Raw genomic sequence first — 22,566 nt, 5'->3', positions numbered from 1 at the left:
AATGAAGAGGCGGGTAGAAAAGAGCTCCAGAATCTTTCACAATAAGCATCGATTGTATCTTTCTTGGTCATCCGAAGATGGTTCCAAGCAGCTCGTATATCTCGTACATATTTTTGCGTCAACCAAGAAGAAATAAAAAGCAGTCTTGTTTAAAAGAAGCGTGAACCACCAAGTACGAGCATTTCCCTTTAAGTAAGAGGCAGCTCTCCGAATCTTGGAGTGCTCTGAATAGCGTCCTCTCGCGAAAGCGATGTGAAACTGCTGTATAAAAGACAAAGCCTTCAAAGCATCTGAGTATCCTGAAAAAGTATCAAACTTGATCGAGTGGCCACCTTCCTTAAACTCTCGGACTTTCTTGTTTTTATCTTCGAGAAAGTCATACTGATTGGCTTTGTAAAAATTCTTCTTGTTCGCATAAAAGTTTCCGTCATTGGAATCTGAGCTGTCTGTAGACGAGTCCTCAGTAGAACTGTCAGTCTCTGGGCGAGATGTAGCCTTCTTTGCCTTTTTCTTGCCCTTTCCGAAGCTTTGTTTCTTGCTTCGCTTTTTGCCTTTTCTGTCTGCTTCCTCGAATCTGAAGAGCTAGAAGAACTGTCATAAGAAGAAGAAGAACTGGGTACTCCTTCAAATCGAACACGCTTCTTCTGTTTCTTTGCCTTGTCAAAAGTCGACTGACGACCCAAATATCCCGGGATGTCAGCGCTTTTCTTCTGCTTTTTGCCGTGCTTTTTGCCTTTTTTTTGCATGTCGAAAAGCTGAGCAATCCGTGCATCAACCACGTTCTCCAGTTCCTTCTCCGTATATTTCTTGGAGGCAGAAGGTTTCTTGAGAGCGGGTTTTGGGAGTGGTGTTGTGGTTCTTTGCCACTCCATCTGTACCTCTTCCAAAGAAGTCTGGTTCATATATTTTGCCATCTTTGGGTCCTTGGCAAAATTGAGCATCATCTTTGTTGCATCGCCAATCAATTGACGACGCTCCATCTCTCTTTGCTCCGCCTGAGTAGACCGAGGCGGGCCATACTCTCTGTCTGAATCTTCGTTGTGATCCCAGCCCGCATCTCCAGATGCAGAGGGAGTCGACTGATCATTGCCTGAAGCCATAGGTGCCGCAGAAAAAATTTTTGGGGATCGGATTTCCCGTAGAAGAGAAATCGGTTGTGCTCTGATACCACTGTAACAAACTTGGACACTCCAAGTCAAGAATCAACCGCGACAGCACCAAATAACCACTTCAAAACAAGTCACAGATCACAATAGATGTACAGTGGCCCGGCGGAGTTCCGTGCCTAGAGATATTGGCCCCAAAGACTAGCGCCCCTTTCGGTATTTCTTTTTGTATTAATCAATCATCAAAGTACAAGAGAGCGGTTAGGGTTTCACTCTCAGACTCTGCGTCCAAATGCTCTGAGAAGTGAAGCCCTCACCACTTATTTAAAGATACAAGGGATGCCCAAAAACAGAGCCCCAAAAGCTTTTAAAATAAAAAGAATCAGTTCTCTCTCTCTTAGAGAGTCTTTTCTCTTTTAAAAAAAAAAAAAGTAAAATTCGCGTCGCTTATCATTTTTCAAAAAAAAGAAAAGTTTTTCTTAAATTTTTCATCCTCCGCGATTTTCGGAAATTAGGGTTTCTGGCAGAAATTAGGGTTTGCAGGAATTTTAGGGTTTCTGGCAGAAATTAAGGTTTCTGTTGTCCACCACGTCATCACTTTGTGACAAATTTCTTGCAAAAAGAATTCACTCTTCTTCGCATTAATGAGTAGTCTGTTCTTACGTAACTCATTGAAAACTGCAGTCAAGTGATCCCTATGCTCCTCTTCTGTCTTCGAATAGACAATCATGTCATCAAAGAAGGTACCCACGAAGTTTCTATGTGGTCTAAAAATTCTGTCCATCATTCTATTAAACGTGGCAGGAGCATTTGTGAGACCAAATGGCATGACAAGAAACTCATAGAGACCAAATGTTGTCCTGAACGTAGTCTTATGGACATCTTCTAGCCTAATGCGTATCTGATGGTACCCACTCTTTAGGTCTATTCTTGTAAGCTGATCAAGAATGTCATCTATCCTCGGTATGGGGAACCTGTTCTTGATGGTATTCTTATTCAAGGCGCTATAGTCAATGCACATACGCCATGAACCATCCTTCTTCTGCACTAAGAGTACAGGCGAACAAAAAGGGGATGAACTGAGCTGAATCAGCCCCTTCTCTAAAAGCTCGTTGACCTGACTCATAATCTCTTTCTGCTGGGCTGCACTAACCCTGTACGGTGGTCTATTCGGTGGACTAGAACCTGGCACAAGATCTATAGTATGATCCTCAGGTCTCTCAGGAGGTAACTCCCCTGGCAAAGAGTCCGAAAAACAATCACTGAAACCACTCAAAAAAGTTGACCTGTCTTTATCTAAGGTAGACAAATTAGATACAACTTGAGGTACTTCTTTTGCAAAGATCAAGTACGCAGAAAGATGATTCTTTATTACAGATGAAATAGTAGAAGCAGAAACAACTGGAACAGACTTGCCTCTAAGCTTTACATCAAGGACATGAGTCTTTCCTCTATGTACAAGGGTAATCTTTTTGTTGTAAGTATCCACCATAGCATGCAACCTGTAATCACAAATGAGTTGTATTCACCATAGCATTTTGGGGAAGCACAAATGAGTTGTATTCACCATACCATAGCATGCAATCTCTATGAGTTTCTTGTCATGCCATTTGGTCTCACAAATGCTCCTGCCACGTTTAATAGAATGATGGACAGAATTTTTAGACCACATAGAAACTTCGTGGGTACCTTCTTTGATGACATGATTGTCTATTCGAAGACAGAAGAGGAGCATAGGGATCACTTGACTGCAGTTTTCAATGAGTTACGTAAGAACAGACTACTCATTAATGCGAAGAAGAGTGAATTCTTTTTGCAAGAAATTTGTCACAAAGTGATGACGTGGTGGACAACACAAACCTTAATTTCTGCCAGAAACCCTAAAATTCCTGCAAACCCTAATTTCTGCCAGAAACCCTAATTTCCGAAAATCGTGGGGAAGCACAAATTGTTTGTCAACCATGCAGACGCAAAAAGCTGTTTGAATTGGACCCACGTTGTTGGGGCTTGATCTTGGTTCAACAATGCGGTCCACCATTGGAGCGCATTCCCTTTCAAGAAAGTGGCAGCCTTGCGTATCTTTGAAGATTCCGTGAAGTTTCCTCCAGCATAAGCTGCATCGAACTGTTGTATGAAGGTCAAAGCCTTCAATTGATCCTCAGTTCCTCTGAAAGTTTCAAACTTCACTCCCTGCCCACCTTCCTTATAATCCTTAAGCTGACTCAAAGGAGCCACATTATCATAAACAGGTGCCTGTAACAGTGGTGCTCCATGGTTGTTCATTCCAGCACTCGCATCAACTGTTTTACCTGTGGTATCTGGGTTTGGTACGTATGGCTGCGAAAAACCAGCCATACCAAATTGTGTTCCAGGCACTCGAAACTGGCCATAGGCACCCTGAAAACCTGGTTGGACACCCATGTTCGCGTACATAGGGTTACCCATGCCTGTTTGCATTGTCCCGAACACATTCCTTGGCATATAACCTGTGGAAGGTCCAGCCATAGCTTGAAACACTGAACCACCTCCAAAATAACCAGGATAAGTATTAGGTAATGGAAGGGTCTGACGCATAGCGTGTTCATTACTCCCTTGACCATTCACAAACGGTTCTTGTCCAGCTAAAGCAAGTTGCTTTGGATCATTGGACACCGCTAGTTGCTCAACCACATGGGCTTTCCCTCGAGCATCATGAGTCCTCTGCGCATTGGAAATCTCCTTTTCCTGCAACGGCTCAGTCATGCCCTATGTAGGAGGCTGAAAACCTTGTGTCGAAGCCTGTAAGAACTCCTGCATCCTTGGGTTGTTAGCCAACTGCTGAAACATGTCCATGCAGCAACGCAGTTGAGTTCTAAACAACCTGTCCTCTTCTTGCAGAGTTGAAGGAACTTTCTCCGTGTCATGTGAGCAAGATCCCTCTTCAGGTACTTGGTCTCTCTTCTCTGCCATAACGACAAGCTCTGTGTTGCTTTCACCCACAACAATCCACGCTGCACTTTTTGAAGAAAAAGTGACTATCCCGTCGATGGAACCATGTAACCGGCGTGTACAACGTAGAGGGCGGTACTATTTCAAATTTCAACTACTTGTTAACTTTACACAGAGCACTCAGAAGGGAAGAGAACACAGTTGCATCCAGCGACTAGAATGTCATTGCGCACACGAGACCGACACCCTATAGGCCCCAAAGACTGGCGCCCCTTTCGGTATTTCTTTATTCAAATTAAGGTAGACGATACGACCACTTCGCACAAGCTTTCACAAAGCTGTCCAAACCTGGTGAGGGCTGAAAACGCAGGTTTTCGACCTGATTTTGACAGCATAACGGCGCAAAAACCCCTGTAGGTCAAAAGCACCTGTCTAGGACGGATTCCCTCGCTATCTGGAAGCTTTCTTGTGAGCTGTCACAGAATTTCAGCGGGCTGTAATTCCCTGTTTTTCACTGCCTGGTGCCCAAAAGCCTGTACACGCATCCCAAGGCTCTCACGAGGCTCCCCCGGGGTTCCCTTGCAGTTTAGGTGCGAAACCGTAAACCTGCAGAAAAACACAGCAGGCTGTAATTCGCTGTTTCGGACCGTTTTTAGTGGAGCGAACACGCCTACGCGTGTCCCAAGGGCTCCCGCACGCAATGGGATAGTTCCCCTGTGAATTGGACGAGTTTTCACGCGAGAAAACTCTCCGAACTCGCAATCTTTCGCGATGGAACTGTGCGTACCTGTGGGGGATTAGCAATTAGCTAATCCGGTTCCTCTTCAGAAGGCTCTTGCCTTGGCAAACGCGCATAAACCCCAAGAACTGTACATGTTCAACTGAGTAGCCCAACTAGTGGGGCATTACCATATGTGCCAAAGGGGAGAGAGAGATGCACGAGAGCAAGTCATCGCGCTACATGAGACAGAGGAGAAGGCAAGCTTTCCATTAAAGCTGTAGACCTGTACCCACTACTCACACACACACTGTAGCTCACTCATGATAAAAAATCAGCCTCCTCTCTCAAATTGGGCGCCCCCTCTTGCTGATGGAAGTGGAAAATCCACCTGGAACCGCCATGTGTCCAATTTACCCCTTTTGAGTTAATTCTCTAGTTCCCACTGACTTATAAAGTTATAAGTGACTTTTCGAGTGGCCCAGAATTCATTTGGCGCACACAGGCTTCCATACTCATCAGAATTTAGTGCTAACTAGCCCAATCAGTCCTAGACTGACCGACCTAGACTCCCGTTGTGAGAAACCTATTCGGCCGCAGCCGTTTCACACTGGCCATGCAATGTCCACTTGCACCTTTTCAAGGGTTCCGGGGAAAACAAGTAAAAATAAAAATAAATAAAAATATCTAGTACTTATTTACGGAAGGCAACAGGAAAAATACACCTCCTGGTGGCACTAGCACGCGTGGCAAAGATGGCGGTGCAAGACCATGGACATGCAAGCTATGCCCGTACAAGAGAACGGGTGGTGCAAAGAAAGTGCGAGCCCATCTTCTTCATGAATCCGGTCACGAGGTGAAGTTTTTCCCTCGAGTAACTCCCGAGAAGAGGTTGGATCTTCTTGAGAAGTTCACGCTGTATGAGGTCGCGGAAGCGGCCAAGAGGGGCCGTTTTGTTGCCGTTGATCCCTCCGCCACGGCGACACCGCGAGAGCAAAGGGAAGTCAATTCAAGACAAATGCATCTACACCGTCCTCTTCCGTTGCGCATCGCCAAAGCACCCTCAACGAAAATTGGAATCCTAAATTGAAAGAAGAGGTGGATAGGTTGGTTGCCCGATTCTTCTTCCACGACCACATTGCCTTCCATGCTTCGCGGTGAGTTTCCCTTGGCATATGCACATTGCAATCTCCCATTTTGTATTCATTATGGGGTCTCGACTCTCGACTCTCGACTCTCCATACTAACACAACATGCTCTATTTTGTGTGGATAGGTCTCCACACTTTCGAACCATGGTTACGAAAATAGGGGAATATGGCTCCTCTTATGTGCCACCTTCATCGGAGAGGCTTCGCAGCACCCTCCTTGACAAAGAGAAGGTTGGTGTGGAGCAAGCGGCCCAAGCAACAAAGGATTTGTGGGAGACCAATGGCGTCTCTCTCCTTGTAGATGGATGGAGCGATACCCGCAAGCGGTCCATCCACGGAGTGGTGGCCTACTCTCGGGGGGAGATGTACTTTGTGGAGTCACATGATGTATCCGATAGTGGCAAGGCCGCGGAGATGCTTGCTGTGGAGTGGACAAGCACCGTAGAGATCACTGGCCCGGAGAATGTCCTTTGTATGGTTGCAGATGGAGAGGCGTCAAATAGGGCAGCCGGGGCTATCATTGAGGGCATGTATCCGCGCATCCATGTCACATTTTGCATGGAGCATTGCCTCAATAACCTCCTCAAGGACATAGGGAACTTGTCATGGATTTCACCCACCATTGGTGACGCCTCTCAAATTGTCTCCTTTGTGCTCAACCATCAAAAAGTGCGCCAGGAATTCTCAAAGAGGAGCCACTTGTCCTTGCTCGAATATTCAGAGACAAGATTTGCATTCAATTGGCTTATGCTAGGCCGCTTATCTACATGTGGCGGAGCCTTAAGGGGCCTCTTTCTTAGTGATGAGTTCCAGGCCATGCCGGAGTCTACATCAGCAAACAGGATTGAAATGTTGAGAATGGGCCGACGACGCTGCTTGGTGGGAGGAGGTGAAGACTCTTGACGCCTTGGTCAAGCCTATTCTACACCTACTTCGAGTTGTGGATGGCTTGCAACCATGCATTGGCAAAGTCTACGAAGCCATGGATCGGATGATAGAGGCACTTGAGAAGCTTGTGCCTAGACTTGTTCAGTATGCGTGTGAGTCGAGGTGGAATGGATACTACTCTCCACTTCATGCGACAGCTTATGTGCTTGACCCTGAGTTTCAGGGAAGGCGTCAAGAGACCGACATGGAGGTGAGCAAAGGATGGCGGCTTGCATTGGAGCGCCTTGAGCCTAGCAGTGACACTAGGCTCGAGATTAGAGATGAGCTACTCAACTACAGGCAAAAGAAGGGCTCCTATGGATGTGTAGATGCACAGGTTGATCGCAACAAGATTGGCTCGGTTTTGTGGTGGGAGGACTATGGAGGAGATGGCCCACATTTGCAGCGCTTGGCTGTTCGTGTCCTTAGCCAAGCATGTACCACTAGTTGCTTGGAGCGACTATGGAGTGTGTATAGCCACATTGCCTCTAAGAAAAGGAATCGCCTTGGGGTCGAGAGGGCCAATGATTTGGTGTTTGTGAGCGCTAACTTGCGCATGCTTGCCAAGAGCATCACACACAAGGGAGATCCCTTCATTGAGTCGGAGATGGCACAAGAGAATCCATCTATGGCCGATACACTTTTGGAGGAGCTAGAGGAGGACTTCGAGCCTGAATGCGAGCCTCCCGAGGCCTCATAAGTCGCTGATGACCTCGACTACGACGACGATATGGAGATTCAGCAGGCGAGCACTTCTTGAGTTTGATGATCATTGATCACTCTCGAGTCTAGACTCTTGAGTCTACGACTCTACCTACTACATAGCCCTTTGTACTTTTTGTTATCCTTGAGGCTTGTCCTAAGTCCTTTAGGCTTTTTGACTCTTGAGCCCTTGTGGCATGCACTTTTCATTTTGTATCCATCGATGTTTTATTAGCACATTTCTGCCTATATGACTCGTATTCTTTGGTCTATTTAGTGTAAATTTGTGGTCAAAGAGGTCATAGCTATGAGTCCATTGGCCATCCGAGCATCACGCGCCCACTTTCGACAGTGGCGACATGGTTTTGACCCGTCTTCGGATGTGCTAGTAGAGGAGGCGGACATCCCCATCTCAGTCTGCTTTCCGGGTTTACGGAGGGAGTACCTTCCACTTCTCTCCAAGATTGGCTCCGCCATCGGAACTGTCCTGGAGACACCTCGTACGGCAGCATCAGTAGCTGCCAAGGCGGCTGGCATCCCTTCAGTTCGAGTTTTGGTCAGAGATACCCACACGCTCCCGAAGGTCATCCTTCTGCCTCGGGTGAGTGGGGGTTGGTTTAGACAGAGTGTGGAGTACTCGGGTCTCCCGAACCAGTGCTTCATTTGCAGACAGATGGGCCACCTAGCGAAGGCCTGTCCACGGAGGAGACCACGACCCGCACCCCAGCCTCAGCCCCAGCCTGCCAAGGCTGGGCCGCAGCCACAGCCAGCGACACAGAGCACAGATTCAGCGCCACCCTCCGAGCCTGGGGCTCCAGCGGAGGAGGGGTGGCAGCAGGCCCGTGGCCGTCGACGCCAGGGGCCACAACGACAGTTTGGCACTCAGAGTGGCCCCCAGGTGCCTACTCAGCAGCAGTGGGTTCCCACGGGGAACCGCTTTGGTCCTCTTGAGCAGGAGGAGCCCCCTACGCCAGCCACCACCTCCGCTTCACCCTCGCCAGCCGCTCCGCCTTCCAATCTCCCCTCCTCCTCCTCATGCCCTCCCCCGCCCTCTGCTACCGCTCACTCCCCACCTCGCCCCCCCCATGTCTCTGCCGCCCCACCCCGCTTCTCCTCTCCCCCGCCCCCCCCAGCCCCTTCTCCCCCTCCTCCTGCTTCAGTACCACAGTCGGCTCAGGAGACTGGACCCTTGCCGGCGGCCTGGAGATCTCTTGGCAGCGCCTTCGCCACGAGTCGCCTAGCGAGAGAGGGTCAGCCCTTCATGCGGCCCCCACTGCAGATTCAGACTTCTCCTCTTGCAGCTATCCCTCGTGGTTTGACGAGCTTTGACCTCCGACGCCGCTGGGATTTCTTCGATTACGGGTTTACTCGTTTTCTTGGCGATTCCGCAGCAGACCACGAGGCAGCCTGCTTCAGAGTCCACGCTTTGTTCCTCGCCGCTAGGGGGACAGAGGCCTTGGACTCAGCAGTTGGTTTCTCCTTCCCCCTATGTGGCAGGACTGAGACAGAGTGGTCCCTCGACTCAGTGGTGGGATGGTTGCATACACAGGTTCTCGAGTTCTCTCACCACATGGGAGAACTTGGCATTACAGATTTGCTGCAGACTTTGTGGCCACTGGCCAAGTTTGCGGTGACACCCCCAGATTCTGCAGGATGTAGACACATTGTGGTGTACTTTTTTGCTGATACGCAGTGTTTGCCTTGCTATGTATTCATTCATGAGGACTCTTGGACAGAGGAGGTTGCTTTACGCACGGCTCGCTCTACTTGGGCTTGGACCAGGCACTCACTGCAGTCTCGCCTATCTAGAGGACGCTCGGATGCGGATTACTCCCCATCCAAGCCTGCTTCGAAGATAGCTCGTCTTGCTGCTGCGGCAGCATCTGTTCTCTCTCGCTCCCCATGAGGATCGTCTCGTGGAACGTGCAGGGACTAGGTGGGCCCCAGTTTCAGCGACAACGGGGCCGATTGCGTCAGGAGCTTCAGCGTTGCCTTGTGGGAGGAGAGATTGATCTCCTTATGCTTCAGGAGCACCATTTGTCTGAGAGCCACATTCGGCGATGTGGTCAGATTTTGCGTGGACGCTATGATACCTTTTGGTCAGCTGCTTTTGGACCTGGAGGCATCCAGGGTGGGGTATGTATGACTATTGCGGACTCATTACAGCAGGCCATTGTGGGCAGAGGGATTATTGTAACAGGCAGGGCTCAGTGGATTACTATGCAGGTTCAGGGTAGCCTTGTGGGTTTCCTGAACATCTATGCGCCCAATGTGGCGAGTGCTCGTGCAGAGTTTTGGTCACAGATTGTTGAGTCTTTGCCACAGGTTGACCAGTGGTGTGTAGGAGGGGACTTCAACATGTTGGAGGACCCTTCTGACAGGATCGGAGGCAGCCATGCTACTTTGCATGGAGTCGAGTTAGCAGCTTGGGAGAGGTTTTGTATGACGTTGAGGGTCTCGGATACATGGCAGCATTCTGGCTTTGTGAGGCCTCCAGAGAGTCTTGCCTTCTCTAGATCGGACCGCAGAGTGGGAGGAGTGAATCTATCGCGCATAGATCGCTTCTACACTAGTGACCACTTCAGTGACTTGGGGGGATCAGTGGGCATCCTTCTCGGACCATGCACCAGTGATCCTCACAGTGGCAGACAGGCAGAGGAGTGGGAGCACGATGCTTCGCATCCCAGAGCGGGTCTTGTTGGACTCAACACTCAGAGAGAGGGTCGAGGCTCTATGGACAGAGGGCATGGACAACCAGGCTCCACCTGCAGACAGAGTGGCCTCAGGCCTAGCTCAGCTTAGCCACTTCTTTCTCCAGGAGTCTTTGGCTCGACGGGCTGCAGCGAGAGAGGAGGAGCAGCGTCTCAGACGAGGCATTGCTTCACTACAGAGGATGCAGGAGCAGCATCCAGACAGTCCATGGTTGGAGGAGCAGCTACAGCAGGCTCGACAGGAGCTTGCTTGCACAGAGGAGAGGCGCCATGAGTTTGCCTTCCACCGACAGGCATCTCAGTGGACTCAGGTGGGTGACAGAGTGACAGGTGTTTTTTTTGAGACAGTGGGACCTCGGCACTCGCATGCCAAGGTCAATCAGTTGAGGAGACCCGATGGGTCAGTTGTTTGTGAGCCAGAGGATATGCGTGCAGTTGCTACTGACTTTTACCGTGAGCTACTGTCGGCTGAGCCCGAGTCAGAGAGACAGGATGCATGCAGGGAGCAGGTCTGGGCACAGATGCCTTGTCTTGTGACTGAAGAGATGCGGCAGAGGCTTGAGTTACCCTTCAGCTTGAGGAGCTGCACACGGCCCTTAGGGCCCTCCCTCGTGGTAGCTGTCCAGGTGAGGATGGGCTGACTTTCACCTTCTTCTTGGAGTACTGGGACCTGCTTGGCCCAGATCTTTGTAGTGCCTTTCAGTACATTCTACACACAGGAGTGATGCCGGATAGCATGAGTGAGGGCCTGATTTACCTCATTCCAAAGGAGGGTGGCTCCTTGGACGAGATTCGACAGTGGCGTCCCATCACCATTCTCAACTCAGCCTACAAAATTCTTGCCAAGGCTCTGAGTTTGAGGATTCAGCCACTTTTGGAGAGCCTTATACATGGGACTCAGACAGGTTTTGTCAAGGAACGCAGTATCCTTGACAACATCTTCACTTTTTGGGAGGCTTCTGCCCTTGCACGGCTCCGTGGGGAGGAGCTTGTGATTCTTCTTCTCGATTTTGAGAAGGCATACGACAGAGTTGACTGGGACTTTCTAGAGGGCACGCTACGTAGGATGGGCTTCTCAGAGGCTTGGATCAGAGGGGTGTCAGCTTTGTACAGGCAGGCCCACAGTCAGGTGCTTTTGGCAGGAGGTAGAGGTGAGCGCTTCATGCTCACACGATCGGTCAGACAGGGTTGTCCTCTTGCCCCCTTTCTCTTTCTGTTCTATGCGGAGGCGATGAGCAGATTTTTGGTGTCACAGCAGGTTGGTTTGAGGGGCTTAGCACTCCCTATACGGGGAGATGAGCTTCTGGACGCTGAGTTTGCCGACGACTCAGCCTTGTACTTAGAGGGCCAGGAGGCCAATTTACACAGATGTGGGCAGGCCTTGGAGACCTTCTGCTGTGCATCGGGCGCACTGATCAACTGGAGAAAGACAGTGGCTTTCTCAGTTGGTAGTGCTCCTGTGCCAGATTGGATGCTAGGAGAGGGTTTCAGGTGGATTCCTCCAGGGACTGCAATTCGGTACTTGGGTTGTTAGGTTGGTTTGGATTTGTCCCCCGAGCAGCAGATTGCTCCTCTTCTCCTGTCCATCAGGAGAAAGCTGTTACATTGGAGCTCAACACGACTTTCGCTGGCTGGTAGAGTAGTAGTTGCCAACCAGGTGTTGTTGGCGACTATGTGGTACATCACTTCTTGCTGGATCTTCTCGAGTTCTTGCATCAGCCAGGTAGAGAGGTTGATCAGGAACTTCCTTTGGTCTGGTCGCGACACTCAGATTGCCCGAGCCAAGGTGGCTTGGTCGGTCATCACACTTGTTCTCAGGGAGGGCTTGGGATCATTGATCCAACACAGCAGAGCAGAGCCCTTCTTGGGAAGTTCGTCGTCAGAGGACTTCTTCCAGGCGAGGAGCCCTGGAAGGAGTTCTTGTTGCAGAGGCTTCGTGCCAGGGTGCCTCAGTCAGGAGGCCCTTGGCAACCTTCGACCAGATGGATCTTTACAGAGTTGCGCCGAGTTGGTTTGAGCAGGAGACTGGAGGACCGATTCGCTGTGAGTTTGCTTCGTTCTTGGGAGCTATTGCGGCGTGGCCTAGAGCAGCGGCAGCCGACGTGCACGGAGGAGCGCCTACGGCAGCCCCTTGTCTGGAACCCCATGGTTAGCACTCAGAGAGGCCACTTGGTTGGGAGTAGGCCTCATGTTTCTTGGGGTCCCATGGCAGCAGGTCCAGCGCGCTCTCTAGGTGACTGGCTAGAGTTCACAGGTTTGTCAGAGGAGGTGCAGGTTGTCCAGCTACAGGGCATGAGAGGGGTTCAGAGCATGCGTCAGGACATCTCAGAGTCAGTTCCAGTTGATTGGCTCACGCCTCTCGAGCCAGTAGCACCCCGGTGGATGGGAGCCTTCACACGACTGGAGGTTCTCATTTCAGTCAGGGCTTGCTCAGAGACTGTCCCAGCCCTGTTCTTCGAGCTTCAGGGTGGGGGACGATTACAGAGAGTTGCAGTAGAGGCCCCGCAGGTAGCAGAGTGTTGTTTCCAGAGGATCCGAGTTGTGGGCATCTGTGGGAGGACTTGCGTCATAGACCCTGACCCAGCAGCTCTTGAGACAGGACACTGGAGGCTATGGGCTTGGGAGTGCTGTCCACTGGCACGAGTACAATGGGATCCTGGTGAGTGGCTATGGAGGGACCCATTCTCTTCTGCAGACCGCCCAGGAGTCCCTTTCTTTCAGTACACTGTTCGGCTTGGACGTCATATACTTGCAGCACAGAGAGAGGCCCGCCCCGCTGCAGCACGTCATTGGCAGGAGGAGGGTCTCACAGTTGAGTTCTTGGCAGCTTTTTGGCAAAGGCTGTGGGACTCCAGACAGCCGAGGCGTGTCACCTTGTTCCAGTGGTCGGTTGCACACAGAGCCACAGCAGTAGGGAGCTGGCTTGTACATAGTGGTCTCTCGGCCGCATGTACAGCCTGTGACCAGTTGGTGGAGAGTCAGCGACACTGTCTTTGGGACTGCCCCTCGGCCCAGCAGGTGTGGCTACGAGTTCTTCGGCTGATGCCTGCCCTCTCCACGGCTCGATAGTACACTTGGGGGGCGGCGGCTTGGTCCACCCTCACGGGCCCGGCACTTCAGATTGAGCTATCTTCCACCAGCAGGATGATAGTGATACAGGGGGGTCGACCTACACTCCAGCCTGCTACAGACCTTACTCCACAGGAGTGGAGCAGTGAGAGAGCGGATTGTTGGGAGCTCATCAGCGGCCTAGCTCTCTGGTTCATCTGGCGGGCCCGTTGTTTCCGCATCTTTGAGGCTCGCCCTGTACCACCAGCGGAGACTGTTCGTGACTTTTGGCTAGAGCTGATCCACACTCTCAGAGGACAGCTTGAGGGACTACAGGGCAGCTCCGACCGCATGCGGGAGCGCCGCGAGGCTTTCCTTCGTCTCTGGCGCCCTAGGCCGTTTTACTCCATGGTCCAGGGGGTGCTCAGATGGCACTATTGTCCACCTGTGTGGCTTTTCCCTCCTCCCATCTCTTGATTTAGCCCCATTGTATATATGCTGTTTTTTTTCATTGGGAGAGTCTCCCCATCATGTGTGTTGTAGCCCTCTCTTGCAGAGGTGGATGTAGCCCTATGGGCAGCTTTCATTAACTAATAGAAGGATCTTTTTCTCGAAAAAAATAAATAAAATTTGTGGTCAAAGTGATGCTCTATGTGTGTGGCATGTGTAGGTCAAAAAATGCCAAAAAACTCTCTTTTTTTTTGCCGTTCCGACCCCCGTCCCCGTTTCCTGACTTTTGCCGTCCCCGTTCCGGGCCCCGACCCTGACCCGCCGTCCCATGTAACTATGCTAATAAATAGCTGGTACAGATCCCGCTCTAGTTGAGATAGATAAGCCCTTTTCTTTCGTCGCACCAGGCGGCGAAAAATAATCCGTGACTTTCTATGTGTGGTAATATCTATGAGCACTTCCCTGTGTGATTTGATCCTCGTCTCTCTACACTCCTCATCATACCAACTGTTCTGGGGCATGCTCCCAGATCTTCTTTGTGTAGGTTGGTTGTGGGGGTATGCCTCTGATGCTGTGTCATGGAGTCTCTGTCAATATTTGAGTAAGTTCATCTAGTGGTCGTGCCGGCTCCTGAGTGCATAGCTGCCTGTATATCTCATCCATATACACAAAATCCATCTCCCTCATGAAGGTATACCGAGTGTGCGTGAGGGCCTCTCCTAATGGAGCTGTGCTTAACTGAAACGTAAGAGTGAAAGACAAGATAGCATGATCAACTGCTACTCTAACTGGTCTAGTGCCCACCATGAAATCGTGAAAAAATGGAATGAGACCTGGCTGGGCCATAACATAATCCACTGTACTAGCACCATGTCGATGTGGAAAGCATGTAAGACATCCAACTATCGAAAATCTTTGTAGGCCATTCAAAATGGCCAATCTATGTGCAATTCCCATATCCATCAAGTATCTGCCATACTCAGTGTACTTCTCGTCTTGTGATAGTCTGGATAGGCCCATCTCTGTAACGTCCAGCTCCCTAAGCATCTCCTCGGAAGTATCATAAAGTATTGTCTGGTGATGGGTAGTCCTAGCATTGAAGTCCCCTAGTATGACAATGTCACCATCCTTGGAAAACTCCCATATGTCATTATCCAAAATAGCAAAGGGTGACTGTCCTTTGGGTGATGCATATACTGACATATTAGGAGGAAAGTAACAAATAGCAATGTAGAGGTATCTGCCTGTCTCTACCTTTAGCCTCACCCACATGTACCTAGCCTGCTCACCCTTACGCGCTATATATATCAATGGCTGCAACTCCTCTCTGAATAAAATTGCCACCCCCCCTGAGCCCCGTCCTCGATGCTCCGATCTGGTCTCCTGTCTGCAGGCTGTCTCCCATCTATATCCGCTCACCTGTGGCATGGATTGCCCAAGGGCTTGATGTGTCTTAGAATAGAAAATGATGTCTCTCCCAGTGAAACTATCCTCAAAGGCACCTACATCAAGACGGAGTGACCCATTACAATTCCAGGCTGCCATCTTTAGTGTGGTCCCATAGATCTCGCACCGTCATGCGGAGTGTCACTCCAGTATCACCACCCATCCATCCCTGTAAAAAGCAATCTTCCCTTGCTGCTCTAATTTCCGGCATTACCTCTTGCATATGAGCAATCTACGAGAGGGTGAGGACATCTCCAAGAAAGATGCCTGTCTTTTTTAGAATCAGTCTCTTCTTCAAGAAGTCCTTCGCTTCCATGGAGGGGAAACGGAGGATGAGTGCCCTTTCCTTCGAGGTTTCCCCATTGCTCCCATTTTTCTTATTGCCCACTCTCCAAGCCCTCGTATGCTCTGCTCGTTAACCCCCACCAGAGTCATGAGTTCTTTTACCTTTTTTCCACATTATCTTGGTCTCTGAGGCCACATATCCTTACGTGTAAGCTCCTCTTCTAGTGTAAGGTTAATGATGGTTGGTGTGGGGGTGGTGGTTATTTCCTTGCCCTTTCCTTTCTTGACAATCTCGATCCATTTCTCAGCCTCTTTTGCCTTGTTGAGTCTTTGTGATGACATCTACCCATGCGGTCGTCATTTCTTTTTGTTGCTCCTCTCCTTCTTTGATGCCCCGCACTTGTTCTTTAATCGTGTTAAGCTCTTCGATTACTGAGGGCTGAAGCTCTCCCTCTTCGAGGACGTTTTGCGATCGCACCTCTGCAAGCTCTTTCTTGAGTAGTGTGATTTCCTCATCTTGGGCCTTCACACGATCCTCAAGTGTACGGTGGACTCGTTCACTTCTTTTTTGCATTTTTGAATGGCATCCTGCATAGGGTCATCCTTGCCATTTTGTTTCCTCATGATTGAAAGCCGCAAATGAGAGGGAGAGAGATAGAATGAAGTGAAGAAGAGGATAAAGTGGGGAAAGGAAGAGGGGGATTTTTTTAATTTAATTTTTTAATTTAAACACCCCCCCCCCCCCCCCCCCTCTCTCTCTCTCTCTCTCTCTCTCTCTCTCTCTCTCTCCCCCCCCCCATGTGCAGGTTTTTTCTCTCTACGCTCTCTACTCTCTCTCTCTACGCTTGAAAATTCTCAGCTTTCTCTCTCTACACACTGGCAGCTTTCTCTCTCTACCTTTCTTTCTCTACGCAACAGGGGGGGGGGGAACGCGAGGGAGCTGGGGTGCAGAGGGGGAGAGCGCGAGGCAGCAGGGGGGGTGCAGAGGTGGGAGAGCGTGAGGCAGGAGGGCAACGGGAGCGCGAGAGAGGGAGAGGCAGTGGGAGCGCGGCGGGGCAGGGTAGCGGGACGCGGGACAGGGCAGCGCGATGGCGAGGGGGAGCAGAGAGAGAGAGAGAGAGAGAGAGAGAGAGAGAGAGAGAGAGAGAGAGAGAGAGAGAGAGAGAGAGAGAGAGAGAGAGAGAGAGAGAGAGTGCCTTCTTTGCCTGTTCCCCTGCTGATAATGTCTGTGGTATGGCAGGAATTATGTTGTTCAATACATCCTTGAGTTGGGCTTGCCATGGGCAATCAAAGAAGTTATACGTCATTTGGTAAAAAACTATGCCCGTCTATCCATGCAAAAGTTCAGTAGCAACGTTGTTGAGAAATGCTTGAAACTTTCTGAGGAAGAAAGTAGGGCTCGCATTGTACAAGAGCTCATTGACAGTTCTCAACTTTTGCAACTTCTCCAAGATCCATATGCGAACTACGTTATTCAATCGGCTCTGATGCTTTCAAAGGTTAGCTTGTCTCTCTAATTTAGTTATGCATGATTTCAGGGTTTGCTCATCAAAAAACAAAACTTTAACCTCATGCCATTCAAGTCAGAAATGAAAATTGCGGATTATGGATGTGCGAGTCATTGTCAGAATTGATTGAATTTTTTGAGGGGCATGCAGTTGTTGCCCGTGTGCGACTTATTTTTGTTTGCTTGTGTGTGCATCAAAATTGAGCATGACCTAGGGCAAGACATCCTAATTTTACTTGTGGAAGTGCGACCACTGGCACTTCATTTCACCAAATTTCCTTCAGCTCAATGTTTTCTAGGAGTGAAGATTACCTCTAACCTAATGTCACTGGCCTTTTTATGGGTGAACAGGGTGCTTTGCATGCCAGCCTGGTGGAGGCCATTCGCCCACATGTACCTTTACTCCGCAGCAGTCCGTATGGTAAACGAATTCTTTCCCGTAGAAGTCTTAAAAGATCTTGAAAGAAGTAGGAGAATGTAGTATATACATACATTGCTTTTTCCATAGTCTATGCTGCTCATCTTTTGGGCACTAAAGAAGCCCACTTCCTGATGTTTTGGGTCCTAAAACCCACATTTGATGATTTTAGACTGCTTGCTGCCTTCTAGCTCTTTTGAGACTACGATGATTTGAAGGCAGTGGCAGTTTTTAACCAACTTAGCAATGCTAGAATTCTTAGACTTACAAAAGAATCTGCCAAGTGTATTATATATATTATGGTTCTATCGAATTTTCTCCTGACAAGGTCTTAACACATTTTATAGGGGCTCATCTAGTCAAAAGCACAGAAGACATTTTGTACAATTTGCTACAGAGATATCCCACCCATAAGAGCAACTACTGAGGCTCAAAGGTGGTGATGAGATTCATCAATGCTTGTAATCTTTTTGTGAGTTGGTGATTGGAGGCTGAAATTTCAAGCCATTGGGGATAATGTAAATCAATCTGGACCTGCCAAAAGTCTTATCATTATTTATTTTGTGATTGACATGCTGGTTACCTTATTACTTGTTCTTTTTTCTGATTTGTGTTAAGGTTATGTGATTGGTGCTACATGCCAATGCTGTATGGATTCAGTGAGCTTCATTGGCTTGCATACCCATAGAGTCTTGCTTGGTAAAGTAAGGAGTAGTTTGGGAATAGACGGTGCTCTATACGATACCTACTTCGTGGTTGCATATTTTTATTATGCATCTTTTATGAGCATTTTTCACTTAACGATAGGACTTAACAAAGAAAAGAGGCAATCTTAGACCAGGCATACCCACTGATAAGGATCTGCAAAGGGATATCGCATGCTGTGTTGCCTTCTGTGCTTAGCCAAAAATACTCCCTATGCTTCAAAATAAAGTTTTATCATACTTGCATAACCATTCCTTGGGTTTGCATAAAGTACCCAAAGCATGATAGATCCATTTGGCTTATAGGAGGATACACTAGCATACATTTTACGCATCTCTAAGTAACGACAATTAGATTTCACAATATCGTGCTAAAGGTAACTAATAGTCCCATTGCAACATGCCACTCATTAGATAAGTCTGGGAAAATTAGAATTTGAGGGTCATTGTTAGTTTGTGCAAAGATTGATTTGAGTGGTTTACAGTTTTGTGCACTTTGTACTTAAAGCATGTCTTATATTCGAATTGTTGTGGTTTCAATCCCCTGGCTTGCCGCAATGGGACACCAATGTCCATAGGATGCATTCAAGGGAACATGAATGCATCCTATGGGAGGGTACATCATAATCTCTCTCTCTCTCTCTCTCTCTCTCTCTCTCTCTCTCTCTCTCTCTCTCTCTCTCTCTCTCTCGCGCGCGCGCGCGCGCGCGCGCACACACACACACACACACACACACACACACACACACACACGGACAGAGAATGCTACACTCACTAATCCACCCTAAATCTAACAGTTGGTATCAACACTTAGTTAACACTAATAGTTGAGATGGATACATATTTGCCACATACTGTGGAGGTTCACATTGGCAATTGTGAATTGTGAATTTTATACTAGGTAAGCTTTATGAATCCTACTTCTCAATACCCTTTCATTTGAGATGAAATTTGCAAACTAGCCCTAAAGGCACACACGTCACCATTCATTTATTGAAGGGAATATTTTGAATTCTTGAAGATATTTTGAATATTTTGAAGAATGTGGCCCCAACATTCTTCATCTAGGTCATTTAGAAAATTTGGCTAAGATAGGATTTGAGACCTTGGCATTTGGAGACCATACATGAGAGACATACAAGGTTTTTATTTTGGGAAGCTACATTTTCTTTATTGGTGTTTCTCATAAGGTAGTTGTGTTATAAGCTGAAGAAAAGAAGGCTTTTTCTCCATGTTAGCATGAGTAGTTTTCTCCTTGTTAACATGAGGGAAATATCCATGGTTTGTTTTAAAGTGAGTATTTTTTAAAATTTGAAGATGTTTTTAAATAAAAAATTTCCTAAAATGCCTATTAATTTTTAGGGGTGATGTATCTCTCATGTTTATACTGTTTACAAATATCATATCTAAAGCTTTGCAACAAGCAAGATTGCTAGTGAGAGCTAAAAGAAGCTCGAACATAGCTTTTAATAAGATCCACTCTTGATTAGAGTAGATGGCACTAGATGCTCCAATTGCGTTTGTAAATTAGCTATGATTTATTGAAACGATATAAAACTCTTGAAGCTATGCCCAATTTCATAATTAATTTTTGATTTGAAAAATGTGAGAATTTTTAGTGTGTGTGGATTGTCATGTAAGAAAATCTCCTTCATTTATCTTAAACATTGTCTACATGTGTTACATGTGTATAAACTCTTAGATCTACTAGCTTCATCCCAATGGAAGTGAACTTGTATAAGTTATTCCCACAAAATTGCATGTGTACTATTAGAATGGATAAGATACGCTTTAAAGAATAATGAGGCTTATGGGGAAAAACATAAACTACTTGTTTATGGTAGTGCTATTATTTGTGGAAGGCTTGCTTATCAAACATCTCTTTTAAGGTTGTATCGAGTTGTGGCAAGTCGAATGGGTCTTAACACAAATTCCTATGGACTTGGAGCATGTACAAAGTAAAACATCATGCTCAATTTGTACCTTACGGTCCACATTTCATGGGTTTTAGTGATCAATAAGGTGTTACGAGCCCACTCACCAAAATTTTTTGTCCAACTAGAGAGAGAGAGAGGGCACACTCCAAAATCTTCCAGTTTTGAGGTCCGAATTTGAAGGATTTGCCGCTTTTCACACAAACTTGTAAAAGTTTAACGGTTTTCTTCAATGAAAACTCAAACCTAGCCTTAATTTTTGTTTTTTTAAAAAACATAAAAGCACAATGAATTGTAATAGAAAGAAGCAAGGATTTACAACATGAGAACCCTAGGAAGAGACTCAGAGCCTAGATTTTGCGATTGTAGCCAGTTAAAAATACACTAAAGGTCAGTTTTGTGTGAACACTGATTAGAGTCATTGAGTTCAAGTTATGGCTTCTTATGCATGACAAAGAAATAATTTACTAACGATGATATGTTCATACTCCTGTAAAACATTAGGGCAATACCATACTTATATCACACTAGAAAAACAAGCTACAATGAGCTCCATGTTTGACGTAGTTTGAAGTTGCAATTGTTAATGTGGCTTCACCAATTTTATTTCGCTTGCATGCTCAAAATCCAACCTTCTTTCTCTTTTGCACAACATATCATTTAAGGACTGTCGAGAGGGAACTTTCTTTGTGAACGAGACAACAGAAACTTGGCAAACACTCTGTAAGATACTATTGCTTTCTCTATGATTTCATATACCTTTAGCACTTTTCTTCAAAAAAGTCCAGAACCAAATTGTACGTTGCACATTGATGCACACGTTGTGCACCATCGCACACATGCACGCACACACACGGATGATGGAGCACTACAACAACATCTGTATAACCATGTACATATGATCCAAGCACATCAAAGAATGTGTGCAACACCTAAGTATCAACCAAGTACCTCAAGAGGTCAAGCACTACCTCCCATAGATTTCTATGAGGGTCAGGCACGTGTCAATTCACTGCTTTCACTATGAAAGCTATCTCTAATTGAATCGTATCCTTGGCATACTCCCAAGGAACCCTAACACCCTGCAAAAGTGTCATCACTAGGAGATTCCACTAGCTATCAACCCAACATCATGCATACGAGGGTGATATGTAACAACACCTCTAGCTAGGTACATGCACAAAGTTTCACACATGCTGCATCAAAACTTTGGCTTGTTTCAAGCCTCATATCACATGAACCTACATCTAGAGGCTGTTCCATGGCTATGATGGCTACAGAATATGAGTGGCATCAACACGAGCTGTATCCTTATCACTCCATCCATGAGTCTCATCAATGGCTACCCGTACCCTTGTAGTCACCCTATGTGCCTCAAATGAGATTCCATTACCACTATCTACATAGCCTTAGAGGAAAAATCTCCTTCTATCCTCATGTAAACACATTGATGCCTCACAATGCAACATCCCAATGTGATCACATAATGGAGCATCACCACTATGAAACTCTGCATCTCTATCTCTTAGTTTGAAAACATGTGTACATGTTTAAAATCCTTCAACACCAATGAATAACCATGAGGAAATGCCAAATGGACTTCTCCCACACCTCCAACTTCATATGACTGATCACCTAATCTCGAGAAGCTCTTTCTTGTAGCATCTTATGATGTGAACCACTCGCAAGTAACATGAAAGGATCCTCCAATATCTAAAGATGGATCAAGCCATCATCCATGGATAACAAGCAATCATGTGGCTATGTAGATACCTTAAAATGCACATCCATCCAAAACATAAGAAACATCCTCATCATTATCATCACTCAAATAACATGTGCATGTCCATCTTTTTCCTTTGCATCCTCTTTCTTCTTGCCATGTTTCTTACTAGAAGTTTTTTTAAATGCTCTACAACAAGATTCTATTGTCATTTATGTTACTTTATAATCCCAAAACAATGTCGTCTAACGTGTCCCCAATGACAAGAATGCCAACATACTAAGTCTTCATCAATGTGAGACTTACCTCTCACAAGACCAGACATGGAACATAATCCGGTCCACACATCATGAGCTATCTTCTCATGCATAGCATCAACATAATAGATACTACAAGGTGCAATCCAATTGTAGACTCAACTAATGCATCTATATTATTCCAAGCATAGACTTAGGCTTATTGACTTTCCATTCAAAGTCACCAACAAGTCACGCCTAGTCAATGCATCAAGCATACACTCCCACACCAAGAAGTTTGTACCATCACACTTAGTCAAAGTAAAGATCTCTAAATGTGACCAATTTCAACCATATCACTAGCTCAAGTGATAGCCAGATGCAAGCAATATAACTAGCCAAAATTCTCTAAAGATGGCTCCAAATTCAACCAACTTCAACCATACCACTAGCTCAATTGATAGCTAGATGCAAGCAATATAACTAGCCAAAATTCTCTAAAGATGGCTCCAAATTCAACCACCAATAGTCCGATCCAACGCCGCTTAAATTGGCACAGTTCTTCCTGGCTCC

At 47.2% G+C, this 22,566-nt stretch overlaps 1 protein-coding gene across 2 annotated transcripts in view; it reads left to right on the top strand.

The window, feature by feature from the left end:
- The window catches only part of LOC147432386 (uncharacterized), an 85,884-nt gene extending 67,901 nt beyond the window's left edge, over nt 1–17,983 (top strand). For both annotated transcript variants that reach the window (XM_086492360.1, XM_086492359.1), the window contains exons 5-7: nt 16,712–16,970; nt 17,330–17,399; nt 17,744–17,983. In XM_086492360.1, coding sequence (XP_086348486.1) covers nt 16,712–16,970; nt 17,330–17,399; nt 17,744–17,823 — 409 coding nt within the window. In that variant the 3' untranslated portion in view covers nt 17,824–17,983. The remainder of the gene's footprint in view (nt 1–16,711; nt 16,971–17,329; nt 17,400–17,743) is intronic.
- The last annotated feature ends 4,583 nt before the right edge of the window (nt 17,984–22,566 follow it).

The sequence above is a fragment of the Adiantum capillus-veneris genome, chromosome 20, assembly GCF_014529385.1.
Source record: "Adiantum capillus-veneris isolate H3 chromosome 20, ASM1452938v2, whole genome shotgun sequence".
NCBI classification, from domain to species: Eukaryota; Viridiplantae; Streptophyta; class Polypodiopsida; order Polypodiales; family Pteridaceae; genus Adiantum; species Adiantum capillus-veneris.
The sequence above is the reverse complement of the archived record's forward strand: the minus strand, read 5'-3'. Positions and strand labels throughout refer to the sequence as shown.